Source organism: Lichenostomus cassidix, chromosome 1Aa (genome assembly GCF_008360975.1).
Source record: "Lichenostomus cassidix isolate B80296 chromosome 1Aa, HeHo_3.0, whole genome shotgun sequence".
NCBI classification, from domain to species: Eukaryota; Metazoa; Chordata; class Aves; order Passeriformes; family Meliphagidae; genus Lichenostomus; species Lichenostomus cassidix.
The window spans coordinates 54,507,460-54,534,693 of NC_139480.1; the positions used below are offsets into that span (position 1 = coordinate 54,507,460).

General features: G+C 40.9%; 1 protein-coding gene across 2 annotated transcripts in view; it reads right to left on the bottom strand.

Annotated features, from left to right (window-relative positions):
- Positions 1-27,234, bottom strand: part of ITPR2 (inositol 1,4,5-trisphosphate receptor type 2) — a 242,393-nt gene that overhangs the window by 166,663 nt on the left and 48,496 nt on the right. The window contains exons 10-19 of one of the 2 annotated variants that reach the window (XM_085049079.1): positions 18,257-18,301; positions 9,223-9,377; positions 7,730-7,829; positions 7,449-7,609; positions 5,096-5,237; positions 4,204-4,362; positions 3,160-3,332; positions 1,502-1,621; positions 1,215-1,400; positions 432-683 (exon numbers count right to left, since the gene is read on the bottom strand). In XM_085049079.1, coding sequence (XP_084905205.1) covers positions 432-683; positions 1,215-1,400; positions 1,502-1,621; positions 3,160-3,332; positions 4,204-4,362; positions 5,096-5,237; positions 7,449-7,609; positions 7,730-7,829; positions 9,223-9,377; positions 18,257-18,301 — 1,493 coding nt within the window. The remainder of the gene's footprint in view (positions 1-431; positions 684-1,214; positions 1,401-1,501; positions 1,622-3,159; positions 3,333-4,203; positions 4,363-5,095; positions 5,238-7,448; positions 7,610-7,729; positions 7,830-9,222; positions 9,378-18,256; positions 18,302-27,234) is intronic. The other variant, XM_085049080.1, reaches the window with a different exon arrangement.

The following is a 27,234-nucleotide window of genomic DNA, read 5'->3' on the forward strand; positions in this document are numbered from 1 at the left end:
ATGCTTAAGTACTTTACTAAGTGAAGGCCAAAGGCTCTGTGAAGTGGTTCTGGCCAGCAGATGTGTCTTAATTCTGGGTTTCCAACTGTGGCTTTCCGTTGAGCTTTAGGTACAAAACCAAGTTCCAGCCTAGCAAACCTGTCCTGTTAGACACTAGATTACTTCAAGTGCAGCTGGTCTGAGGAAAAGCCATTCCATTTTCCACAGCTTGTACCATAAAAGAACATAGTGAAAAATGAAATTTAAATACTGAATGATTGAAAGCTACCCATGGAAGACTCCAAGAGTAACAATAATTAATAGTTCTGTGCTCTGCAAAAAATACCTTTTCACCCACATTTGGTTGACACTGGACATCTTACAAACATTTTGTTCAGAGACTAACCCTACAAAGAGCTTTTGTACTTTAGTTTGAAACACTTTCAACTCACTCATGAATTGTGATCTTGGTAGGAATTTCAGTCCACAATCTGGCATATTTGACAGGCACCACAGACTCCTGAGGATCTCTGTCCACATGCATGTGCAGCATCAGACGACAAAAGGAGGCCCGGAGGTCATAGGGGAGGCTTTCATCAGACATACACCTGAGGATCAAGTCTACTGACAGCTGGGCAGAAATCTGGTTGATGGCGAGATACTGGCGGTCCAGGCACATTCTTGCAAAGAGGTTCAGCTGGTACCTTAAAAAAAAGGTAATACCATGGTATTCAAGGCAATCGGTTGGAAATGAAAGAACATACCTCAGAATCTCATGTTACAAGCCTGTTGTGAGCCTTTCTGATATAAATCCTAAAAAATAACAAGAGTGACTTTCTTAAGCAAGGGATTAACTTGACATTACAACCTATTTGTTATGAATTAGTAGAAAACACTATTCCATTATCCCATTTCCTCTCTAATCCTCAAGACACTCAGGAAGCTCTGGTCCTCAGAGTGTGCAGAACAACCTAAAATTAAAGCCCAATAAATAAAAGGTAAGAGGCAAAATAAAAATGAGACACAAAGAGATATGATGAGCAGACGAAACTCAAGATTTGCCTGGAATAGAGAGCAGAGACTGTGATGACTCCCACAAGAAAAACTTGAAATGAACTTTTAATCTCAGTTTCTGGCATGACCTAGTTTCCTTTTTTGATACTGGCAAACGATAAGAACAGCATTGGGGTTTTCAGAGAGTTTACATTTTTTTCCATTTGGATAAGCAGTTTTACCTGTAGTAGGTAAGAACTTCTAAATCAGCCTTTGTGCCCTCCTTTGCCTCCTGAGCCAGATGCCTGATGGCTTTGCCATGAGGCTCCTTGTTACTGTCAATCCAGTAAAGCCACACTTCCTCTTCATCAATGTCATCTGAGATGACTGGGCATTCCAAGGGATTGTCCATTTGGGTTGAAACCAGCCTGCAAACACAAACCATTCAAGGTGGAGCCACGAGCAAACTGCTACCAATTTAAGAGAGCAGACAACAAAAAGGTGGCATGTTCTGACTACAGATACTCACTTGGTCTGGATGAGAATGTCAGCATTCCCTGGGCTCAGCATAAACTTGCAGATGAGTTCCTGAGTTACTGGTATTGCTGTGGTGTTAGATACACACAGGTCTGACAGATAATCCAAGAATCTGCAGCCAAAAAAACCCACAGATGCAACAGAACATGAGATTTAATCTACTGTTGGGAAACTGCAGCAGAAATCTGTAGCCCCCAGCAGTAGAGGATGGATAGACTAGAGGGACTCTATACCATATGATATCAACATATGATCTTTGCCAGTTCAAACTCTTGCTATTCACAACACCTTCCACTAGATCAGGTTACTCCAAGCCCTATCCAGCCTGGCCTTGAACACCACCAGGGACTCTGGGCTAGCAGACAAGAGTGAAGATCTGTCAGGACCTGCAGCCAGGGCTCTGCATTCAAAGAGGTCATTCCATGTAAAGCAGAAAGAACACAGCTTTGCAGGGAAATCAGTTTCCTATGAATTTGCCTCTCAAATTCAGGTCTTCTGGTGTTTAACAATGTTCAGGCTGAGGCTTTCCTCACAGCTGGGACATTCATTAGGTACCTGGGTTTGTCTCTTTTCAGGGATTCCTGTGTGTGCAGTAACAGTAATCCATATTGCAGCCTTTGACACACTGGAATATAAAGAAGGCCTCACCCCCTATATAGTTTCCTCTTTCCATGACATTCATAGGAATTAAGTTTCTCTGAGCCCACCACTCCTCTAGCAAATGCAGCTAAAACTGAGCAAGGTGCTAAAGAGCTGGTGGGAGAGCAGATATGAGCAGGAAGACACACACACACACAGACACCATATATTCCATCTCCTTAGAAATCTGGGTACAAACTCTGACCATCTGCTATCAGCCATTCCGGATGGATCCAATAGTTTGAACCTCTGTAGATGATCACCTTACCAGAGGGAATCAAAAAATCATTTCTGAATTAGCACAGACTACAGTCCCCACTAAAGCCTGGGAACTGTAGGGGGTGAGTACAGACAGCATTTTTAGGGTACATTTAGGAAAAAAATTCACCCATGACTGAAATGGAGCTTTGTGGCAACTTGTAATTACAACTTGTAATTACTTGTGCACAGTAATCACAAAGATAAAATTAAGTAAGCAGCACATAACTACACAGAATTCTGGGGAAGCCACCTAGCTGGAGCCAAAACTCAGGAAGGTTTTTAATTTTGTAACTCATGTGTTTTAGAGCAGAATGCCACAATTGTCACTCACACAAACAGTGCTGCAAAAATCTACAAGACTCGCAAAACTGATATTAATAAAATCTTAGAAAAACTGATATGTGTGTGATTTACACCAAGGTTATTAGTAGGGGAACCAACACAAGAGGCAGTTTCACAGAGGAGCTGCAGAGCTGGGAGAAATTAAACTTTCTGTTCATTTCTCTTTGTCCCAGTCTGAACTAAGACCAAATTTTCAAAGTTGTCCTGTAAATTATAAACCCTCTTTTCAGTAAACTCTAATTTTAAACTGTGGATATGGTCAAATTCCAAGAATTACAGGTAGTTGTAATATTTTCTGCACATGTGGGGTTTTGCCTGCTGGTCAAAACAGGGAGAAAGAGACATCAAAGCAATGAATAGGATGCAATTCACAGCTACTGCAAAAATGCTATGTGGACCACTTCAAACCTTGGCTCTCGATTTCTCCTGAGTAAATTCACAAATGTCTCTATTTCTTTAGCCGTGATGTGTTTCTCTAGCAGTTTTCTGTTGTTGTGCAACAAAGCTGTGATGGTGTCTTCTGCCAGAATATCATAGCCAATCTGGGACTGCATGACGCAGAAGTTCTTAGCAATATATTCCTGAAAGAAGGAAAAATTCCCATGATGACCTGCTAAGCAGTAATGTTTCTTCAATTAGAACCAGAGGCATCCAGCTCAGTTAGCAATCAAAAGAACCCTCAAAACTTCCCCCTTTTAACTGGCCTGAACAAAAGAACTTTTGAATACCTAAAATATGTACCCTGAGAAGCAGATTCTATGTTAGGGATGACTAAGTCTTCTTATTCTTTCATAAACCAAAGGAATGAACCCATGAAAATATACACAAAATTCAAGAAATGGCAACCCTTTTTTCTTAAGAAAAAAAAAAAAAAAAGGGAAACACTGAAAGGTTTTAGAATGTTTAAAAAGCTTTTTTCCTGAGTCTTCCCTCCTCTGTTTCTCTCCCTTCAGGACAGAAATATTTCTGTAAAATATTGGAAAGAAAACAAGGAAGCCCCACAGCAGTTCAGGCTTTTATCTCCAGTCCTTTTAGTCATTTTTCTGAAATACCTCTTGCTCACAGGAAGTCTCCAGCAGTGGGAAATCAGCCTACCTGACATAACAACCTCTGCTCTGACTCACTGCCATCCCTCTACAAATATTTAAGCAAGAGAAACAGACAGCTTTGCAGATTTCCCAATTTAAATCCAGGCTCCAAGAACGTATTTTTAATAACAGAAAGCTCATGAATGAAGCAGTGAACCCCAGTCTCAGTCTGAGCCTGCAAAAGTACAAAGTGAACCTGTGATATTCATTACTGGACTTTCAATTCATACACTACTAAGCACCATCAAAAAAAATGCCTTTCACCATTACAACAGAATCCCACTTGTAGGCGCAGAGAGCCATGTCAAACCCAGGATATATCATTACAGAAATCAGGAGGAAAATTATCCTCAATATCACTGACCTGGTTCTTCCTATAGTCCTGTTGTGAGTGTCTTAGAACTCTGTAACATAATCTTAACATGTATTTGTAGGGAGCATATCTCTGGTCACCCAGGTCTTCAAGTCTCAGCATCGATCCTTCCCCTTTGTCCTTAAAAGGAGCTTTGAGGATGCCGAATATCTGTTCAAAATCCAAATCACTGAGAGTGAAAACCAGACCCAGATTTCTGCTGAACTTACAGCAGTCAATGGAAAAGTTCCCAAAGGATCAGCACAACAGCCTTGATTAAACACAAGTGGGGGCACAACCTGAGATATCACAGCTTTATGCATTTGGGGTTAGCTTTACATTTCCCACCAACTTCATTGACATTGCTTTCTCTTTAGTGCTATCCCCAGCTTCAAACAGTTTTAGTTAAGTGTCTTAACTTTGGATAATTTAGGGATGAAGAAGGAGAACAACACTGGTTGACAATTTCATCCTTTTCCCCTTTCTTAAGTTGGTTCCAGTAGAATACTTAGAAAGAATATTATTTTTATTTACTTGCAAGCTTGCCCTCATACAAACAAATTCCGAGTTTCATAAAGGCACTAGAATTTTTCCTGTATGGGGAACACTTGCAGAATTGGGACCATGCTCCATGCTCAAATTTTGTGAAGAATTTGCTCTCAAATCTAGTCTTCTTATGTCATCAGAACCACATGAAATTGAAAGGCATCAGACACAACCCCTTGTGCTTCACTCTGATTCAGGGACCAAGAGATGAGCCTTGACCAAGTAGTGTCATTTCTACCTGATCCCACCAGGCACAAACCCAACCTGGCATAAGCCAAGCTATCCAAAAATAAAATTTTCTCATGTCACTCTACTACAATCTGTTTGCAAATACAATTATTAACACAGGAGGACATACCTGAGCCAATATATTTTGTTCCCTCATCAATTTTTGTCGTTCCCGGTTTGGCTTGGTAACAATCACATCCAAGACTTCTTGCCCATTATTGGGCACATCAGCAACAAAGAAAATGAGATCTTCTAGAAGCTTGGTTACAAACCTAGAATGAATGGACAAATCATTATTATTAACAGTCACTCAACACTTGATAGGATTCAGTAGAAACAAAAATCACTTTTATTCCAAACTTTACCTAGCACAATGGAATTTCCATCACTGCACAGTTAAGTTTGGCATGTACTTAAGGATTCCAAGCCTTGGTTCAGCAGAAGCTTAAATCAATCACAGGGCTGTTTACCAAGGCATTAAACAACAACCAGAGGGAAAACAAGAGAAAAATACAGGCTGCTGGATTGATACACAGTATTCAGAGATCCAAAATCTATACCAGCTGGCCTCAAGGCCCAGGAGCAGTAAAAAGAAACTTACACAGCCTAGCAAGGATTTTTATGCTTTATCATGGGTCTATGAAACAAGATGATGGACTCACTAGAGGAATAAAAACATCTGCCACTAGGTAATTTCCCTACTGAATCATGAAACTGTTTCATATATATACTTTTTCATATATATATATATATATATATATATTCATACATAACTGTTTTCCTGTATATACTGACCCAAGAAACTGTATTTGTTTCATTCTTTGCTAAACAAAAGATTTGGCAGAAGCAGGTGCTAAAAACGAGAGAAGCCGTAGTAATTCCTTCTCTCACGCCTTCAGAAAATGCAAAAAGACAGAATACAAATACAAAAAAGAAAAGAAAACAAAGTAACCATTGCCTCCTTGTTACTAACACCTCACCAGGCATGCAGCGAGAAACACAGATGTCCACAGATTTCAAAGAACATCCCTTAAAAACACTAGCAAGCTTTCACATACAAAACTCAGCATCGTCTGAATTTGGACAGTATCTAGTCTATAACTAACAAATCTGCCAGCTATGAAAGAGGCAGGAAGATCCCCAAGAGATTTTCAGTCATCTCTGGGAGCCAGACACTAAGTTGCCATTAGCCACAAGTGGGCTGGGCTGCTCAGCTAAACCCTCTGAGTGAGCTTTAGCTTTAAAAGCCTCAGCCCACTGGTGGAAAAAGCAAGGTGTGTGTCACACCCCAGCCCCCCCATAAAAAAAAGTAGAAAAGGCAGCTGTAGAATGGAGCAACCAGGAATAAACTGTTGGGACTCCTACTTGTCTAAGCAGGAAGGTGATAAGACAAGAAAAAGATGGTTTGGGGTTTCTTTTCCAAAGGAACTCACAAGAACAAATGAATAATGGCATCATTCTGAAACAGCTCTGAAATGTTTGACAGGTTTGCTGGGTGAGTCTGTCAACATCAAGACCTGACAATACTGACACAAGGTTCATGCAGGGATGTCCCACCTTGACACTGTGGAATCCCTCTCTGGGTCAACTCAATCATGAAATGGCCCACCAGCTTTTCAAGGCTGAGTACCAACACCCAGGCTATTAAAAGTCTGCCTGTTACTATTAAACCATCTGGCCTAATTGTTACCGGAAACTGACTGCAAAAATTCAGTTTTATCACCAAAGATTTTAGAAAAAAAAGCTGTATATAATGTATTACAGGTTATAAATTAACACTGCCAGAGATGCTGTCTCATATTCAGTTTAACCACAGACAGCTGAAGACAAATAGTGAACTATATCACCGGCAGTGGAATATATTTGGCTACAATGTACAACAAATGTATAACAAAATCCCTTGATTCAGGGGCGGGTGTGAAGAGCAGACATTCTAATAGTGCTGCAGACAAAATGGGGACGAATACAAAGGGTAACAACCAAAAGGATGTAAAATAGAAAAAGAGAACAGGGGGAAATAAAAATGAGAAAGCACAAGGATTATTGAGGCCGCTTCTCAGTCCCACTGAGACCTCCTTCCAAGGCTTTTGCAGTGTGGTAAACTCCACACAAGGCAAGAGCCCTGCCATACTGCTTTCCTGTCCATGAGACTCAGATGGAGTGCACCCTCTATTACAGCTCAGAAGTGGATTATCAAAGAAATGCAGACAAAGACTTTTGCCCAGGGAACTACCCCTTTGTTTACGTGGCCAGTCAGCTGGGGAAGAGCTGTTTTTACATAGGAGATACATAGATCAGGCTGAGGTGCAGCAAGGATGCTCTGACAGAGGTACAATTTAACCCCAGGCTGGCACTCTCAGCACTGAAGTGTCCTCTCCCAGTTGCCTCTGTGGCCATGTGGGTATTACCAACCTACCCATGACTGTGTTACCACAAGTAACTAAACACCAATTTAGCAGGGGAAAAAGATAAAACTCACTAACCTCCTTTCATTCTGGGTTATTGTCCCATTCTCCAGCTTTTTAACAGTTGATGCTAAAACCTTGTTGGCATCATTGGCGAAGTCCAAGTCTCTGACCTCAGACAGAGGAACTGACACAATGGCAAAAGCTTCCTTGTCCTCTTTGGTTTGGCATGTCCCAATCTGCAACAGTTTTTGGTTTAATGTGGGTGAGCAAGCCTCTTACCTTTATCCTACTTATTATGCACATCTCATGTGGTAGAAGTGAGACAGCTTCAGGCATGAGTTGGGGGTTTTGTTTACCTTTAACATCACAGGCCTCTCCTCCTCGGTGTCGATTGGAATGCTGGTGCTGGTGACCCAAGTGTTGGTGCACAAGTGCCTCAGCCGCACGTAGGAGTTCCTACAGGGGGGCAAAGCAAACAGCAGGTGACATGGATCTCACCTCATCTCACCTCACCAGAGTGGAGTGGATGAGCCCAAGTGGGCAAGGTGGGATGCCCTGCAACACCTGCCCATGGCATGAGACTGCAGAGCAGGAGCCACACCAGCCACTGGCAATAAAAAGGGGAGGTGGACCTAAAAGACACTTTTCCCATGACTCCTTCTTTCTCACCCAGAGAGTGCTGCAACAAGAACCACCAGCATCTTGGGACTATGCAGAATGCTGGGTTTAAGTATTTATGTAAGCCCTAGGAGTAAAATATTCTTTAAAGAAAAATAAAACTAAAAGCAAGATGTTATAAAATCCCATCTGAATAGAAATACATTTCATGAATAAACCCATTTCTTTTATTTTTTTCTGTAGAATAACGAGCCCTTTTAAGCTGTCACAGCACAAAAGCCAGAAAGTAAAGCTGACCGTGGTTTCACAGCTTCATCATTATGATCTGCAAACCCTTATTCCAGAGCAAGCATTTACAGAACCAGTTCTCAACTGAAAATCAAGTGAACAAAGAGCAGACATGACATCCTTCTAAATTCTTTCCATATGATAATCTGTGGTATTATCAAAAAGCAGAGCTGAGAAATCAATTACAGTTTTAACTCTGAATTTTACTTTTGAAATATATTCACTGTGGTCTCCATTCACGCTCTCCCTTTCACGCTGATGGGCTTTTGAGTATTCAAGTAAGCAAATTATCTGGCAGAACTTAGCATAGCAAACACACTTCAAAGCCACATACATCAGTATTTATGGGTACCCAGCTTTAAAATCCACCCTCATAACAACCAGCCCCAAGTGTCTGCAAGCCCATTCAGTCACAACCAACACTGTGTGACTTATCTAGCCAATCTCAGCTATGCTACACAGCTGAAATTTCAAATATTGACAACTAAAACCCAGAAGCCACTTGCTGACTACATTTGAATAATGAATGTGTTCAGTGGCATCATGATCTGTCAGGGAAACAGAAGCCCAGTTCACCACACGCATTATTTTGTTGGGAACAATTCAGTTAAATCTATTAGAAGTACATTTTTTTTTCAAACAGTGCACAGAGCTCAATTCTATCCTCACATATATCTATGCAATATTTAGACCATTATTTTTCTCTTCACAGACTCTCTGTGTCACTTGTTTTATCCTTATAATTATTTTACCCAGTCACAGAAGCAGTATCATGTTTTATACATCCCTTGTTTATCCATGAACACTCCTCAAATTTTAACAGGATAATACTTGCTCATGTTTGATTTTTTTTTTCTGCTTTACTCACCAGCATAATGCCAGGAAGAAACCCAGTCAATGCAGCACTATTTTTTGCCCTTTTTTTTTTTTAAATTTATTTTACCTTGGAACCAGGCAATCAGCTCTCTGAAGAGTGGTGGCATCCAGTTCAAAGAGAGATGCAATGTCATTTCCATGTGGCACAGAGACCAAAGTATACATAATCTTCTCCCCTGCCTGGCGTTTCTTCTTTGAAGCAGGAAGGTCGCCGTCTCTCTGCTGATTAGCACAAGGGTTATTTGCTTGCATCAGGGCCCATTAGAAATTCTTCAATTACCTTGCAGACAAGTAACACACCTGAATTGGAATTTCTTTTTATTGTTTTTTTTTTTTTAACCTTCTAGCAAGAATCTACCATGACTGGCTTTGGAATAGCACAAGGAATACACTTTGCCCCATGGGGTCTCAGGCAGTCAGTAGAACAACAGCAGATCATGAGCTACAGAGGGACTGCAGCACTGGATAAGCTTTATTTGACACCTGCAACTTCAAAAAACCTGCAGTAGTTGCAGACAACTCACTCCCAGCAGATGCAACTACACAGTGCTGGTCTGGAAACGGCCACAGTTGAATGAAGAGAATTAATAAAAATTAGATTTATTTTTAAGAAGAGGAGGGGATTTAAAAAGTAAGCAATTTGCCTAAATCCATCATTGTTTTATGTAAGTTTGATGGCTTTTTCCTCTCATATGGTAGACTCACAGTAGCAGACTTTCAGAGAATCACAGAATCATTTAGGTTGGAAAAGGCCTCCAAGATCACCAAGTCCAGCCTTTGACTGAACACCACCCTGTCACCTAAACCTGAGCATTGAGAGCCACGTCCCACTGCTTCTTGGACACTTCCAGGGATGGTGACTCCATCACCTCCCTGGGCAGCCCATTTCAATGCCTCTCAGCCTTTTCCATGGAGGAATTATTCCTGTTGTCCAACCTGAACCTCCCCTGGAGCAGCTTGAGGCCATTTCCTCTTGTCCTGTTGACACTTTCCACACAGCAAGAGCCAGAACATCTGCTCTATCAGGATCAGCTTGTCATGGGAAGGGGGACAGGCTGGAATGCATTACAAATCTTAGCCCAGGCTGATAACACATTTGAGGCTGGATCCAACACAGGTCTGACTTTACCCACTGCAAGGGCAGAAGTTGCTCCCTTTGAGGAACAGAGTTACTCAAACAAGGCACATGAGTGAAGGTGGGATCTTCCTCCCACCACCTGCTGAAAGCCCATGGGAATTTGGTGACCCTGCAGCACTAAGCAGCCATCCTCACATCTTTAGTTACCTAAGTACCTTTGTCTACAGACTGCAAGTGCCACCTTCCCTGAGCAGGTTCCTTGGCCTGAAGGAGTCCTTCACAGTCTGTGCCTGCATCCACACAGCAACCAACAGAGTTACTGGCCTAAGTAAAAGCTGCTCCTCAGGGATGTCGAGCTGCACATCTTACAAAAGACTGATGACCAATTAAGAGACTGGCAGCCCAAGGTCCTTCACGTACACAAAATGTATCACAGGGTGAGAGGAGAAGAGGAATAAGGAAAGCCAAAAGAGGAGGAAAAAATCCAGCCCTGGAAGCTTGAAATGCTGTTATAATGATTACCAGTGCAGCACTAAGGAAGAGCTGTACAATGTAAAAGGCCAGGCTGTACCTGGTTTGCATTAGTAGCTTGATTAAAACCAAACTGTAAGGGATAATCAAGGGCAAAGCTTTGATTATCCATATTGACAATTGAGGTTAAACAACAAAATCAAGGATGAGTGAAATTATGGAAGAAAGAGCAAGTTATCAACTCATTTTGAGTCACTTTTTGCATCCTTCCAAAACATCCATTTTTTCATTTTCAAGCTTAAAAAAATGCCTGCTTTCCATCCTATGACTTCTATCAAGGAAGGAGAAAGTAGGAAAAAAACACAGGAAGAAATTTTTCTTAGGCTCCTCTAGTCATTACAGTAGTGCCATTAGAGTTTGAGAGGAAGGCTTGCTAAGATAAAGAGCAACCATCTCCTGTGACTTGCACAAGAGTAAACTCATCTGACAGTCCCCACATCCTATCATATCTCATGTCCAAAAAATACTAAAGAAAAATGCACAAAAAATTTAAGTTGTATGGGAGGATTGAGAAAATAGCGAATAGTTTTTTGTGATTTCCATACCTATTTTGTTTTACATACTTGTGATGAGACACAAACTGAAAAGGCACAGAAACAATAAAAGAATCCTTCTAAGAGCTTAACAGGTGTGAGTCAGAATCTAATATTAAATGAAAAACTACTTCCTACATTTCATAAATAAACAGAAAACCGGAAAATCAGTTTAAAATTCAAGAGGTCTGTAAAAGGGTGAGTACACAGGATAGTTTAGAACAGCATCCAAACTTTTTGATATTTTCCAAAGCTTACATTCAAATCTAGTTAGGGTTTCCCAGAAACTACCCATTTCACTTTAATTTCCAAACAGAAATGACTGGTATACCAAAAGGCAGGAAACTTCATCATTTTATGGGTTTTTATTTATCCTGGGGCTCTGGGTAAAATACAGACCAAAATATGAAACCATATTCTACTTGCTGTTACAGAGATTTTTAAACTCACTCATTACAAAATTTCTCACCATCTCCAATAGATCACTGTCCACATATCCAGGTTTCTACATGTCCTGGTTTCAACTGGGATAGAGTTAATTTTTTTCCTAGTAGCTGGTACAGGGCAGTGTTTTGGATGTAGTAGGAGAATAATGCTGATGACACAGGGATGCTTTGGTTGTTTCTAGTGCTTATCCTAAACCAAGGACTTTTCATTTTTCCAGTGAGCAGCTGGACAAAAAGGTGGGAGGGAATATGGGCAGAACACCTGACCCAGACCGGCCAAATGGATATTACACACCACAGAACACCATGACCAGTGTATCAACTGGGTGAGCTGGCAGGGGGCAGAGTCTAAAGCAGGTCTCCTGTGCTTCAGTAGTTCACACCAATGGTTAGCTCTGTGGAGATGTTCGCCCAGTGGTTTGGGGCTGACCCTACCCACTCCCTGCTGCTCCCAGCAGTTGTACAGATCCAGTCAAGCAATGGAATTGGCCTAAATCCCACCAACCAGGTTTAGCAGCTGGCAGACATAGCAGCAAGGTCTGGGCTTTAGCCTCAAAAGAAATTCCACTTCAACAGAGGGCAAGATAGTGCCTGCAACACTGCTAACTCAATGCCAAGCTCAGCTGGGCAAAATCAGACCTGCAGCTCCAGATTGAGCTCCACCACCAACCTCAGAACTCTCCTTATAACATTATTTTAGAATCTGAATCTCACAACTCAACCTGGATTATGGGAGTTAAGCACTAATGGTGGAAAAAAACCCAAAACATGTCACAAGAAGTGACCCCCAACCTGACAGCTCTGAAAACATTTTGCATACAAGGGGTACACGAGAGACAGCCATGCTGCCATTACATATGAACAGACATGGACTTGTGTTTATGTCTCAGTGCACGTGCACATGCCTCTGTGTGTGGGAGAGAGAGAACGCGCAGACACTTGCACACAGAAAGCTTCTCACAATAAATTAAATTTAAGCAGCCATCAGAATCTGCACTTAACCCAGCCATTATTGAATCAGCAGATGAGTCTATGTGAGGATGTGGAAAGAAGTGAAAGTACTAGGCTAGTTTAAATTGATTAGACAATAGCTCAGGAGAAGCACTGCATTCCTAAGCAGATGAAAACAAGATGACATTTGCTCAGGTAAAAAACTGGCATATGAGCAGATGCAGCCAGCAAAACTGGATTCAATTAAGAGGAAGGAAGAAAAGAACTGCAAAGGAACTCAAATGTAGAGAAGAAAATTCAACTTAAAGTAGTGTGAAGAGGAAGCAAATGGACCAGTTTTGGAGATGTGGTCAGTGACAGCCAAGAAAAACACTCCCAAGACTTTTTTTAAAAAAACAAACAACAAAAAAAAAACTCAACAAAAAACAACAACAACAAAAATCCAGGTGAATTACAGGCTAGGAGTATAGAAAACTGTTGTTACCAAGTAGTACATTCACTGAAGGAAAACATATATAGTTTTGATTGTCCAAAACTACAATAAACTAGCAACAGGCTGTCACAAGTCAAATCAGAACACATATCCAAGGTGAAGACAGTGGAATCACTTCACTCTTGTGCACTGGTTAAATCACTCATGAGAATAAAGGAAACACAGATTCAGCTCCACTTCTACCTGGCAGGAGTTGGATCTACAGCTTCCAAACAACCCAGTCTAAGTATCAGGTGGTACAAAGAGCAGAGTCATCTCCTTCAGCCTGAGAAAACCTCAGTGTCCACTGCACAGAAGGCTGTGAGCCCCCCTAACCTTATTCTGCAGCAGCAAAGCCCAATAATCACACCCAGGAAAGGGAACTGAGCAAATCCCCACCATACAGCCAGTGGCACTTTTCCAAGAGGGACCCATCTAGGGAAGCAAGGGCTGAGCATTCAAAAAGAAGAGTCCTAGTTAGTGAAAAAAACCACCCTTTTGGTGAGGAGTGGAAATATTGATCCAGGCCCACAGCAAAGTCCATCATTCCTGGGCTACCACCACTGATTTACAGTGCATCATGATTTTAAAAGAAGCTTAAAGACAAAAAAACGATGCAGACATATTGCTTGCCATTTGGAGGGCAAATGTAAGGGGAGACAAATCCCATGCTGGAATCAGTGACAAAATTATCAGGTACAATTGGATTTGTCTCTTTCTTGAGACTTGCAGCCCAGCAGATAACCCTCTTCACAGCTCTTAATAGAATTTGCTGCTAATTGTGACCTATTCCAAACCTTCCTTATCCATCTCAACTGGGCATCATACCTAAAATTCAAGAGATTTACATGGAGTTTTGCTTATGGAAGGATCTTCATTTCAACTGCAAAAAGCAATACAAAAACATGACAGACTTAAAATACCTTTTCTTTTAGAAACCCAATCTACAATTCCAATGGGTGAAGACACCTCTTGTGGCATAGAGACAGACAAGGATAATGCTCTGCTCCTGAATGAATACATTAAGCTGCACTACAGATTTCAGCAGAAATTAAATTTAATAGCAGCCAGAGTTCTGAAAATGCCTGTTAAATCCAGAGCAATGTGGTATCTCAATATGTTAACCCAGTTTAGGCGGCTCTTACAAAAGCAACATTTTCACAGAGCAGTAACGTGAGCAGAACTCCATAGGTTAGATTATTTTAAAAATTCTTTATGAAAAGCAAATGGAGTAAATTAATGGCCAGCCTTGCTCCTGCATGCCAGGAGCCGTGGCAGACAGCACAGCAGTTAGCCTCCTGTAGCACCTTCACTGTTGACTCATTTGTGAGTCATCGCATTTTTAGCAGAGACATCACGTTGCAATCCTGTTGTTAGGAGCCAGAGACATTCTGTAAGAAACAATGTATGCATTTCCAGAGCTGATTCAGACCCGTGTGCAACAGCAGAATAATAATAATGTGCTAGCATCCGTGTCTCCCCTTCTCCCCCAGCCTCTCCAGTGGTCTGACTGCTGGCTTTATGTAAGCAGAGATGATGCCATTTTTAAGCTGATGATTTTTCTTTTTTCTTTTCAATGTTTTTCAGATTGTCTGTTCTACTTGTTTAAACTGCATCACCCATATAAAATATGTAACTCAATAAACTTTGTTCCTGGAAGGTAAAATGAAATCATTTTTTTAAAAATTAATTTACAGTGTTTACCAGAAAAAAAATGTCTTGAGTTGGCAGCAAGAAAGAAAAGTTGGAATTGCAGAATTTTGGGAATTCATAGAGATAGATAAACAGGAATCAGAGGAGATACACCAAATTGCACCTGGCAGTCCATGGTAGAACTGCCCAACTTCTTTACAAGAGAAGTAAATGCATACCAGTCTCAATCCTAAGAAAACTCTCAACAATAAAAGGCAGTTTGGAACTGGTTAGAATTAGCCCTCTCATGAAAATGCAGACAAATGGAGATAAGGTACCTATCCAAAGTCAGCCTTTAACACAAAGGCACTAACAAATGCCAGGCTCCCAGCTGTTCCTGACATTTCCCCGATGTTTGTAGCATTCTTCTGGATGCTGTACATTTCTTTCCTTAGCAAAAACATACTAATTTGCAGCAGAAAATACACCGATTTTGGGTTTAGTGGGAGACACAACACAGACCGCTGCATTTTGATGCATGATACACTACACTCCCCTAGACTTCAAGAGATGAAGAAGCCTTTTTCTGATAAGACCCTTAAACTGCAGAGAGGTCTTTCCATTTAAAAAAAAAAATCTTCTGGGGCTTAGATGTGAGAATATTACTCAACTCATTATAAGGCCAAATTTTACCAGAATTATAAAGCAGTGCTTCACAAGACAATTTGGCTGGATTGTCAAGAAGCTCATAAACAAGCAATGAACCCCAGTCCAAACATACCCTTAATGCTTGGGAACAAAAGTCCTAGTGACTTCCAGTAATACTGACGTTCTCTGGAGCCCAAACCCTTTCAGATTTTTGAGTCACTTAGGGCAAGGCAGAAAAGATGTGCTTAGGCAGAACCTCAGTATCTGTGCCCATGAGTGCATCATGGAAAACCCTTCTCCAGTGCTGCTTCCCAAAATTCAGTTGCCTGAGCAAATGGGATCAGGCCTGGTAAACCAGGCCATGAACATGCACAAGCAGCCCCAGCACACACTGAGGGGTTAAGGGTTGGCACAGAGTGCACAGATGGCTGTGCTGTGCTGCCTTTAAAACCCACACAACACATAAGTAGCTGCTACACCTTCATTCAACAGCCTAGCAGAGAAAAGAAAGAATCCCAGAATGGCTCGGGCTGGAGGGACCATGGTGGGTCAGCTGGTGCCACCTCCCTGCTCTGCTCCAGCAGGGCCATGCCAGAGCACACAGCACAGGATTGTGTCCAGAGGGGTCTGGAATATCCTCAGGGAGGAGGCTCCACAGCCTCTCTGGTCTTTGTTCAGGCCTCAGTCGCTGCACAGGACAGAAGTTCTGCCTCCTGTCCAGGTGGAAGCTCCTGAGCTCAGTCCCTGCCCGTTCCTCTGGTGCCATTGCTGGGCCCTGCTCTGACCCTCCCTGCACAGGGACACCCAGGGCTGAGGCTGCTCTCAGCTGGGCTCCTCTGGAGGCTGAGCAGCCCCAGCTCCCTCAGCCTTTCCCTGTAAGAGATGCTCCAGGCCCTAAATATTCTCCACAGCCTCTGCTGGCCCTGCTCCAGGAGCTCCATGTCTGTCCCAAGGAGCCCAGAGCTGGACACAACACTCCAGGGCTGAGCAGAAGGGCAGATCAACTCCCTGACCTGCTGGCAATGCTCTTTCTGCTGGGGTAGGTCCACTCCAACCTCCCCCTCCAGATTACTTCACAGGCAGTATTTCAAAATTAATTCCTCTAAAAGATGAAAAAGAAGATGCCTTTGCAGTGAGCCAGTTAGGCAGTGACCAGGCAGAGGAAACACGAGATGATAACCACAGAGCAAGGAAAGCCTGAGTGTTCCAGGTTGTGTGCTGTTGGATACAACACTGACATAGCTGACCCTTAAAGAACATCAAATGTTATAAGATTCGTGTACTTTTGAGGGACAATTTAAAACACTGCAGCACTGTAACATAAAAGAAATTCTGCACAGGGATGTGAAGCTTCTCCACTCGGTTGCTCAGGACAGAATGAAGGCTTAAATAGCCATTGCTGACTCATGGCATTTCCAACAAGACTGTAAAGGGCTGAAGGATCCAAAGGGATTTCTACTATACTAATAGAACCTGTAGGCTTGGATTTACATGGAGGTATTGCCAAAAATTGCTAGAAGTTCTTTCACAAAACATCTTTCACAGGAAAGTGCTGATTGCATGCGTTAAAATTTCCACAGAGGCATCAGTTTTGGTCATCAATCAGCTTTGATTCTTTTTTATTTTTTCTTTTTTTAAAGTATTTCTCTAAATGTGATTTGTCTGGTCTGGGTTTTTAGCTGAAACCAACACCCAGGAGGAATAAGCCAAACTGTTAGTGAAGCCACCCTTAACATTTATGTTTAGATTATTCTTGTGCCTTCATCATTACCCAGTCCAGGGAATATTTTACTGTTTAGATGAACTGAAATGGCTACAGATGGAAACCCTATACTATCAATAAGTATGGTGTGGTACAGTAGGATTGGATCCTCAGTGACAAGGGCCTATCACATACTCACTGAGGAATTCTACAACTGATCCTGATTTCCATTCCAAAGCTCCAAAGGCCTCAAGTGTCATTCCAATATAAGAGAGAAACAACTGGTGGAACTTCTGTACTTTCATAGAAGAGAATTCTCATTCATCTACACATCTTAGCTGTTATTTCTATATTACCATAATGCCAAATACCAGTGAAGATGGAAAACCAATGTTGCCAACGCCTACAAGTCTCCATTTTTATTAAAATTGCAGTCCTCAAGGCATGTGATTATGTAAGAATCTTGGGTTTCATGTCATGAAAAATCAAAAAATTCTTCCCTGTGCAGAGAAAAACTTGAAAATGTGTTCTCTTAAAGAACAAAAGCCGGGAGGTGAGCAGAAAGAAATGAAACTGATTTTTTTTGAAGAAGATCTCAGCCTTTCCAAGGCAATCACATGATTTTGATGGAGGAATGATTGTTTTTTGGAATATTTGTTGACTTAGTAACAATAAGATTCCCCCAAGGTTTTATCTCTGCTTCCTTCACACACTATAATCTCCATGTCTTGCATTGCTTCATTAGTTAGAATTAACTAAAATGTTCCTGACGCTGTACCAGGGAAAGGTTGATGCCATGAGTAACACATCTGAGCTGGGAAGAATGAATACATTCAGATCAGTCAGATACCAAGCAGAGCAGCTCCAACTAATGCCACTTTGATGCAGAATTTTAGTAAGTTTCTTATCATTTGCCTTACATGAGGGGAAACTTTCTGAACTGCCAGTTCTGAGTTGCATACTACTTTACACAGGATATGGAAGACAATCCCAGCAGCTGGAACATGTAAGTAAAAGGAAAGCTATGAAGGGCCTCCATATGTCAGGCTGTGCTGGATGAAGGATATAGCATTCCCCAGATTATATGCAACATATAAATTCCACTTACCAAAGCTTTTCCTTCATTATTACCTTCTGGGTAGTGTGGGTTAAGCTGGAAAAGAAAAGAAGTCAAATACTATCTCGACAGCTTTCAGACATTTCATAACTAGGGGAGAGAGTTGGGTTCAGCTCTGTGTTATGTTTTCACCCTGCAAAAGGACAGTGGAATATTTGGAAGCAGTATGAGAGTGAAAGACTTACTGCTTCAATTTCTGGCTGACTTGACAGGCTATGTCCTCACCTCTAGAAAGAGCATCTTGCAATCAAGCTTGTTAACTCCAGAGGAATCTCAAATAACCAAAATCAAAAAGGATGATGAGGAAAGCACAGTTACTATTCTAAATGCAGCCAGTTACAGTCACCCACACACATACACATGCAGTCACTTCCAGGACTGACCTTGGGCAGATATATTGAGATAAAAACCTGATGTTCTCCATGTCTACTGTGATTTTACAGGAAGACTGTGAACTCAGAATTAATGCATCTTTGAAACAGGAGTGACTGACAATGCCACTACAGACCATTATTTAATTATACTCTGGTTCTGTTTAACCATTATTAATGGGGATAATATTTTCTATGTAATATCAGAATTCAAGCCTTAATTAATACTAAAGTAATATGAGAAGCTTGGATGAAAGCCAAAGTTATATAATAATAAGTGTAAAGTATTACTATTTAACAGCCATTCAACATGATTCTACTTTTGACAAGGGAAATATGTAGCCTATAAAATGAAGGATTATGTAGGCAGATATATTCTCAAATAAACAAAAACACACACACCCACTCACTGGCTGCACATGAAACCTTTCAAGATTTGATTTACACAAAGAAACAATTTTGCATCAACATTTACCAATATTCCTTGACATGGGATATGCCACCAAAGCACTGAAAATGCTGAAGTGAGTTGATTAGTTATATAAGGCAATTTTGTTCTTAGGCAATTACAATGTATATACATCTTACAGATGACTACTGTCCTTTTCTTGGCTTGAATTTGGAATTACCAGTGTGGAAGACCCAGAAGAGAACTGCACAGGGCAAGATGCACAAATCCCAGTAAAACTTTTCAATATCACATTATCATACATCTAACATTACACAGACAACTGTTGTGAGGAGTTTTTGTTAAGTTGATATGGCTTTTATTAAAATATTATCATTTATAACTCTTTAACCCCTCAAAAAGCCAGTGCCTCTCCACACTGTGAGCCTGAAGAAAGGAGGGAAACTTTTAGATCTTTGTCAAATTGCTGAAAATACCTCCCCTCTGTGTCACAACTTGATGTGCTAACACAGAAATGGCCAAAGGTTTATTCTGGCTCCATTTCTTTTTTTTTTTTTTTTTTTGCATTAGCCACTGTGTTACCATCACAAACTTAAGTTAGAGAGCCTGCTTTCCTCCCTGTGTTGACACCTATCTCAAATCTTGCATTTTGCTCCTCCCTGGCGTAGTTACAGCCTCTCATCTTCAAGTCCCTCCTGCTTCTGGTGTACAGCAACAAGAACAGGAGAAGAATGCCAAACAAATGAGAACTTAGACTTATATGTAACTGTTTTCACACAGTTTTGGTTCTTTCTTAAGTTTCCACAGTTCTTTTGGCGTGACATTTGTTCACCTGACACCTTAAAATAATCCTAGTGTCCCATTTTCTGCATCCAAGCTGAGTTCTCTGCCTTTGGTCCCCCATCCAGAAGGGATAAAATTAGTAGGCAGTGCTCTTCAGTCCCAGCTATGCACTATGGCCTTTCAGCTCAGGTGCAGAGAAGGTGCAGAAAGGCTAAATTTCTATCCTACCTTCAGATATTTCTGGTTGAAAGCAAGCAAGAAAAAAGTCTGGGTCACCTCAGGTTTGTCACTAGACTCAGCACAGAGAACTTGGCACTGAGGACTTGATCCTACAGGTTTTCAGTGAAGGGATTGAGTGAATACAGCTGTCTATCCAGGATGAATTGAATTCTGATATCCTTCAGCTGTTTGCTTTCAACACAATGGTGATTAAAAAAAAAATAAGAGTAACAGGAGAAATTAGGAAAGTCTCCCTCCCTCGACACTTCTTGCCTTCTTGAAAAATGACTGAACAAACTGCCATCAAATTTCCAAAATGGCTCAGCTGTGGACTGAGGGTGATGGAGACTGAAGGCTCAAGTGAGAAATCAAGTAAATCCTTAATGCTGCTTTTTCTTGCCCCACTGTTACAGAACTAATAAAACTAAAAATATGCTGTTTAGAGAAAGTTTTTAGATGCTGACATTAAACCATAAACACAATGGAACTCAGTTTTAGGGCTGACATTCAAAATCCCATTTTCAGCTGTGCTTGGCAGTTGCCACTTTGATTTTCATTTCAGCTGAGATTTTTGGTGCTGAGGGTTTCTAAAACATGGACTAGTAGCTATTACCCCGTGCTATATTATCCAGGTAGAGAGGGCATAAATCATCTAGCATTGTATGTCATATTACACTTGTTCTGAGTCCCTTTCAATATCCCAGTACAGAATGACCTAAGGACACCGTGACAGTCTTAACACTCCAAAATCTATTGCTTTTTCTGATTTATGGGAGATCACTTCCATGGTCTTCAATAAGCCTCCAAAACAAAAGAAGCCTTGAAAATAACAACGTTCATATTTTTATCTTGCTACTAATGAAATCAAGTCAAATATTCTGCAGGTGTTTGGAAAGTAAGAATACTATGCTAAAATAGGCCTTGATAAAGCTCAAGAGTTTTCATGCTTTTTTGTGTCATTGGATGTCTTGAAGTCGCAATTTCCTGAATTGTAGCTCAAATACAGCACTGAGTATTCCTGCAAAATGCCTTTGGAAGGTGCATGCAGCCAATATGCACCAAGAACACAATGCATTGCAGACAAGGACAGTCAATATCATGGGAAAGCCAGCACCACCACACAAGGCCATGTTTTTAAAGACTAAAATTGTTGATAATTTTGGAGTTAAGAGATAGATTAGCAAAGAAGATAATACATTCTTTTACATCTAAATTGAAATAGTATTTACTCGTGATCTACACAAAGTATCTGAGAGAGCCTGAAGGTCAGGGTCAGTGTTGCAGGTGGTCCTCCTTGCTATAAAATTGGTGTCTCTTGGACAGATTTCAGGCTCTGCTTTCACCCACAGTAGTATGTGAAAAGAGCAGATGTTGAATGCATACATATATCAACATACTCATCCTGTGGGAGCAGCACAAGGCCCCCAGGAGAGTGTTTGTGTGACAAACTCATAGTAGAAGTCAGCTTTTACAGGTGGGAAACTGAGGTATAGACAAAGTCTTTAATTATTTCTGGTTAAAATTATTTGGAAGGGCAAGGAATCTCATTCCTGAATTTTCACCCAGTGATTTTACAAAGTCTGTAAAGTCTGCATAATATGAAGACAACTTTCATCTCTGTGTGTTTGTGTGTTACCTCTGGTATTTGGTGCTCAGAGAATGCAAGTGCCCTGGTAATCCTGAGAGCTATTCCACTAGACTGAGCACCAGAAATTCCAGGCTCTGTCATCTCTGCTGATTAAAGCTACTCAAAGTTGTATCTTGAAGCTTTCAAACCCCAGCAGTCCACTGTGCATCATTTCCTGGGGTTGTGCAGAACAGCATCTCACAGGTTATTCCTGGCTCTAATTTTACTTTTGCACCTTCACATAGTAAGATATCCCTTACAGTCCAAAAAGTTTGAAATTCCACATTTCTACTGATTGTTGTTTTCTTGGAGGAATGCATGGAAAGTACCCAAACAGGCTATTTTTGGACACTCAATTAAGAAGGAGAGAGAGGAGCTTGGGGAAAGAAACACCCATGCTGATTTTAATCAAATTTTGTTGACTAGGTAAAGGATATTTAAAGCATCTTGTCAGGGGAAGAATTAGATTGCCAAATTTCAGCTAAATGAGCATGTTAATGACTTGGTTAAAACCTGCATTTATGAAGGAATCCCTGACAGACAAAGAAAAAAAGGATCTAATTCAACACACACAAACATTCCCCATTTCATTTGATAACCAGCCTGTTAACACACAGCCTGTTACCCATCCAACAAGGGCAAGTGTTTCAAGGAAAAAAAGCCAGGACAAAAGAAAAATAATCCACTTTTCAAATCTTTCATCTTCATTAGGCTTGCTTTGTTCTTTGTTAATGTCATACTGATTAGCTTTCGATAAATCCAAAGGACTTTTGCACAATTTCAAAGACTTCCAGCGGCATTCAAAGGACTTTTGCCATCTTATTAACTTGCCAGGGAGACTGGCTATGGCTCTGCCTTGATAAACTGCATTCAACCTTGCCACGGCATCAGCACAGAGCTCCTGATAATCATCATCTGAGGAAAGTTTAAAAATCTTAAAAGGTCTTCTATTTCAGGGTTATATTTTCCTTATGATCCATGTCTTAGCAGATCAGACAAGTTTCCAGGGAGCATTGGGAGACCTGAACCTTTTTGTCTGCTTCAGGCACCCCTGCTAGTCAAAAACAGGAATGAGAAGCAGCTCCAACACCTTCTTGTCCTGATTGTTCACCCTCATTACCAGAAGAAAGATCATCTTGATGGCATTTCCAGCTCCTGTGTGAGCAATGGCAGGTAGCATTATGCCATGCCTAAATCAGCATGGATTGAAAGGTCTCACATCAGCAGCATAAGCTGGGGTAGCTCCATGTGAGGAGTGGAGAGAGTGGCAACCGGGAAATTCCATTTCTTCTACTGGGATCAAGTGCAGAGAACCTGAAACCAGTCCCACCCAGCCATATCCCACTGTGCAGAGGAAGTCAAAAGAAAGAAAAATCTTTTAGAGATCCTTTAGTGTAACCTGGATACTGGGCAATAACTTTGGTCTGAGCTTCAGCAGTTCTGTGTCAACCTGTGCTAGGTTAAAATAGCATCCTCATCTCTTCAGGAGTTATGTTCTAAATATTAATATCCCATATGCCTTTCAGTGGTCCTCACAGGAGTAACTAGGGATGATTGAATTAGACATGACTGACATTTCTACTGTTAAAAAAAGACCAAACAAAAAACACAGGTGCACAAAACCCCTAAAACAATAAAAAATAAAGGAGGGAAGCCTTGTAAACCTCCATCAAGTATCACAAATAACGAGGCACAAATACAATTGAATAAAAGCTTCTCAAGTAATCTTGAAAAACTAAAAAGGAAAAAAAAGGCACTTAAGAACAGACCACAGGTCTACATTTGCTGTTTTGCAGCACATCAAAATACAAAATGTATTTTTAATAACAGAAGTAAGCCTTGTAATGACTAAATGACAATAAATGCTGCATTAATGTCTTTGCTCTTCCTTACTCCTAAAGCTTGTGTATGTACAACCATGGCCCAAATGCAGCCAACTACAGGCAGGACTGAAATAGCTGAACACTCTCACAGGTCACGACTGCAAATTAGTTGGCTGGGGGAATAACATTTCCTCTGAGATCCAGATTTATGAAGGCATTTCCACACTGACAGATTCTGCCAAAGTCAAGACAAGTCAGGTCAAGAAATTTAGCTGCGTTCTTAAGACTGTTGAAAACCTTAGAAAAAACTAGCTCTGGGTTTTGCTAAATGGACATCTTTTAGATCTGTCACTTTAAAAAGCCACATCCAAGTCTGCAGAACAGGTCAGGCTGGCTCTGTAAATCAGTAATCCATCCTTCTCCTCTGGATCTCCTCTGGATCTCTTCCATCTCTTCATGCATAGCTGTAAATTACCCTTCACTCCTTACAGAGTTTTAAAACAAAACCCCACTCCTATGAGACAGTGAAAAACAGAAATAAGGCTTACAGTGCTGGGTTCACCCTGTCACCTTGGCAAATCCTTTTTCTTATGAGAACCTTTAATCACTGAGCCAAACAGATAGAAACTAAACAGAATGCTGTGTTCACATTTAATGAAGAGCCTGGGAAAAACCAGCTCCAAAGGAAAATTTTGAAGCAATCTCCAGGTGAGGAGGTCCCACAGCACCCAGGAATGAAATCCGAACAGATGTGTGAAGGCCTTGGTGGATGCTGCCATCTCCTGGCATCTCCTCCAGCTTACAAACGGTTCCTGAGCAAAAGGTTCCTCACAGCTCAGTTAAACAATGCCATTTTTATCCAATTACTTGCCACACTCTTCTAAAGGCAAACAGAACCACAGAGCAATTAACAGTGTGTTTGCCTCCTCTGCATGACCAGGGGATGAACAAGTCCTTCTGCACAGGTTTGTTTCCATGTCAGCCCAAAACCAAAAACATAATTACACTGGCAAACAGTGGGTCCATTTTTGCTTCCTAAATTTTAAAAAAACCCAATCTCTGTCAGTAGTCCAATTTTTAACAGGTGAATAACAAAAAGCCTAAATTATGGACTTCAAATAATCAATCTCAGATGCCTCAATAAAATATCCTACGCAGGACTCCATTTCCCAGAGCAGTTTAAGAAAGTGAAAGAAAAGTCCATAAAACTACAGAGACAGCTTCTTCAGGGCTCCAGGAGTTTAATCCTGGTTTATAGCCTCAAGTTTAAGAACTGATTTGCCTTTTACATTTCTTTTATCTTAGCTAATGCTGAGAATATTATTACCCATACAATTATGTAATCTTTCTGAAAATCTCTTTAAATGCTTTGTTTTCTATTCTTGTGGGATTCTTGTGACAATCTTTACAATTCAGAAGGCAGGAGATGATTATTTTCTCTCAATATTAAATTGAGCATGTACTCAGCTATCTTCACCATGATCCAAATCAAGTGATTATCACATCAGGTTTAAATTTTCTATGAAGAGTATGGCCCTGTCCATCTGGATAAATGCATATCATAACAATATATATAATGTGGCAGGCTAATCTTTTTAATCATAGAATCATAGAATGGTTTGGGTTGGAAAGGACCTTAAAGATCCTCTAGTTCCAACCCCCTGCCCTGGACTTTAAAAGCAAAATTTAACAGCAGTTCTCAATTTAATGCAAATTCTGTACATAAGCTTCTCTGAAAAGAAAGGGGCAGTTGCAGGCAATTTTGACAGAAAAGTAGAGTGAGGTAATATGGGAAGAAATTATTCAAGAAAGACAAGAGAAATATGAGTCACTTCTATTGGCCATTGATCCAAGAGCTCTCAGCAAGTGGTTTGCACCACAACCAGGTGAAAATCAGCTGACAGTCCCACGAGGCTTCAGCAGTTCCTGTTAACCCACCCAAAACACTCATGCTCTGGAGCCTTAGCTCAGTGACCCTACTCCAGCACAGACTATTCCCTCTTCCAATATAGACTAGTCCCTCTTCCCCATGCCCTGGAGTCCATGCCAACACCACCGCAGGGACAGCACCTTCTGTCACAGGACTGCAATCCAATAGCTGAGGAAAGAGGACATTTCTGAAGCCTGTGCTGCCACTGCAGTGTTTTATCACTGAATTACAGCCATGGCGAGTTGGACTGGACTTCCTGGTCAATAAATATTCATTTAATTGTCATTTCACCTCACGTAGTTGTAACCCTGTGATGCTCAGCCCAACTGAATTCAGTTATTCCTGCCTCCAAAAAAACTCCACTGAGTATTTAGTGCTAAAATAATCCTAAAGCTGGAAGGATGTTTCATGTGGGATTTTAGGAATAGAGTTTAGAACAAAACTCTGATCAGAGTTGATCCATTTTACAGCTTAAACCCTGTCCTTTCACTCTGAGAGAGAAAGCCAGAAGAGTTTTCCAGAGTATTGATTTGAACCCTTGTTTATGGCCACACTTCTGGGGAAGCACAGAATGTAAACATCCAGGCTGCCATTCTACATGCCTTATCTTAATTCATTTAGTAGAGTAGAGCTAGTTTGGTGTCAAAGACCTCACCAGATTTAATGCCATATTTTGTCCAAGGTATCTAATCAATCTGGCTAAGTAAAACAGAATTATCACAGATTTTTCCTTACAAATTATGATTATGTTTAGGTACATGCTCACAATGTCTCACAAGCAATGCACTTTGGCTTATCTATTGTCTACTACAATATCTGAGAGCAACATGCCTATATATTCTGTAATTACTTTAGCCACACCTGAGAAGCTGAATATGAAATGACAGACTTGTCCTGCATTTCTTGTGTGTGGGCACAAATATCTCTGTATAACAGCCTCATACAACAAGTGTTAATAGTTTCAATATGAATTGCCCAGTTTCGAAATCACAGAACTGGAGCTGCTATACACATGGAGAACAATATTAAAAGTGCCTGTTTTGGTCCAGCATAATTGATAAGCTGATATTCAGTTCAAAGAGACTTTTATCTTGGCAATTTAGAATATTGAAAAGGTTATGTGTGTTTGTGAGAAAGGCACAGCTGTGAGGTCCCAACCTGCAGCATTTGCAAAGCTGCTCAAGCAAACTGCAGCTCACTCCCACACACACACAGATAGATTTAGGTGCCTTCTACATGTGGTACATGCACTGAAAAGACTTTTGGGAAAATCTTTGTTACTTTGAAACATCCAATTTTCACCTAACCTTGCAGCCTCTCTTTATAAACGTAAAGCTTTGAAATAACTTGGGTCATTTTGCTGTAACCAGGGCTATAAAAAGCATCTTCTACAGAACTTTTTCTAAAAGACTGCTGACTCTGTGAAGATGAGAATAAAACTCTGTTCTGAGAATGAAACTCAGCAGCCTGGATCTTAGCTGGTGGCTTAGTGCCTAAATCTCCTGCTAAAGATCTGGCTCAGCTCTTTTGGGTGAAAACAAGCCCTTATGACACTAAGAGCAGAACACCCACTGTCTCCAAAGAAGACAATTTCTCTTTCCAGTTTTTCGGTTGAGTATTTGGTTCCATTTTTTTTTTTGGAATGTCTGAGCCTGTGGCTTAAGGTTTCCAAATGTCAGACATCATTACCACCTATCCCGATTTCCAATGCCCCAAATCTTATCACCAAACATCAAACCCTTTCTTCAGCATATTCCTCCTGTGTTTTCAGTAATTGTGTGAGAGCACACAGACATCTGGTGTGTCC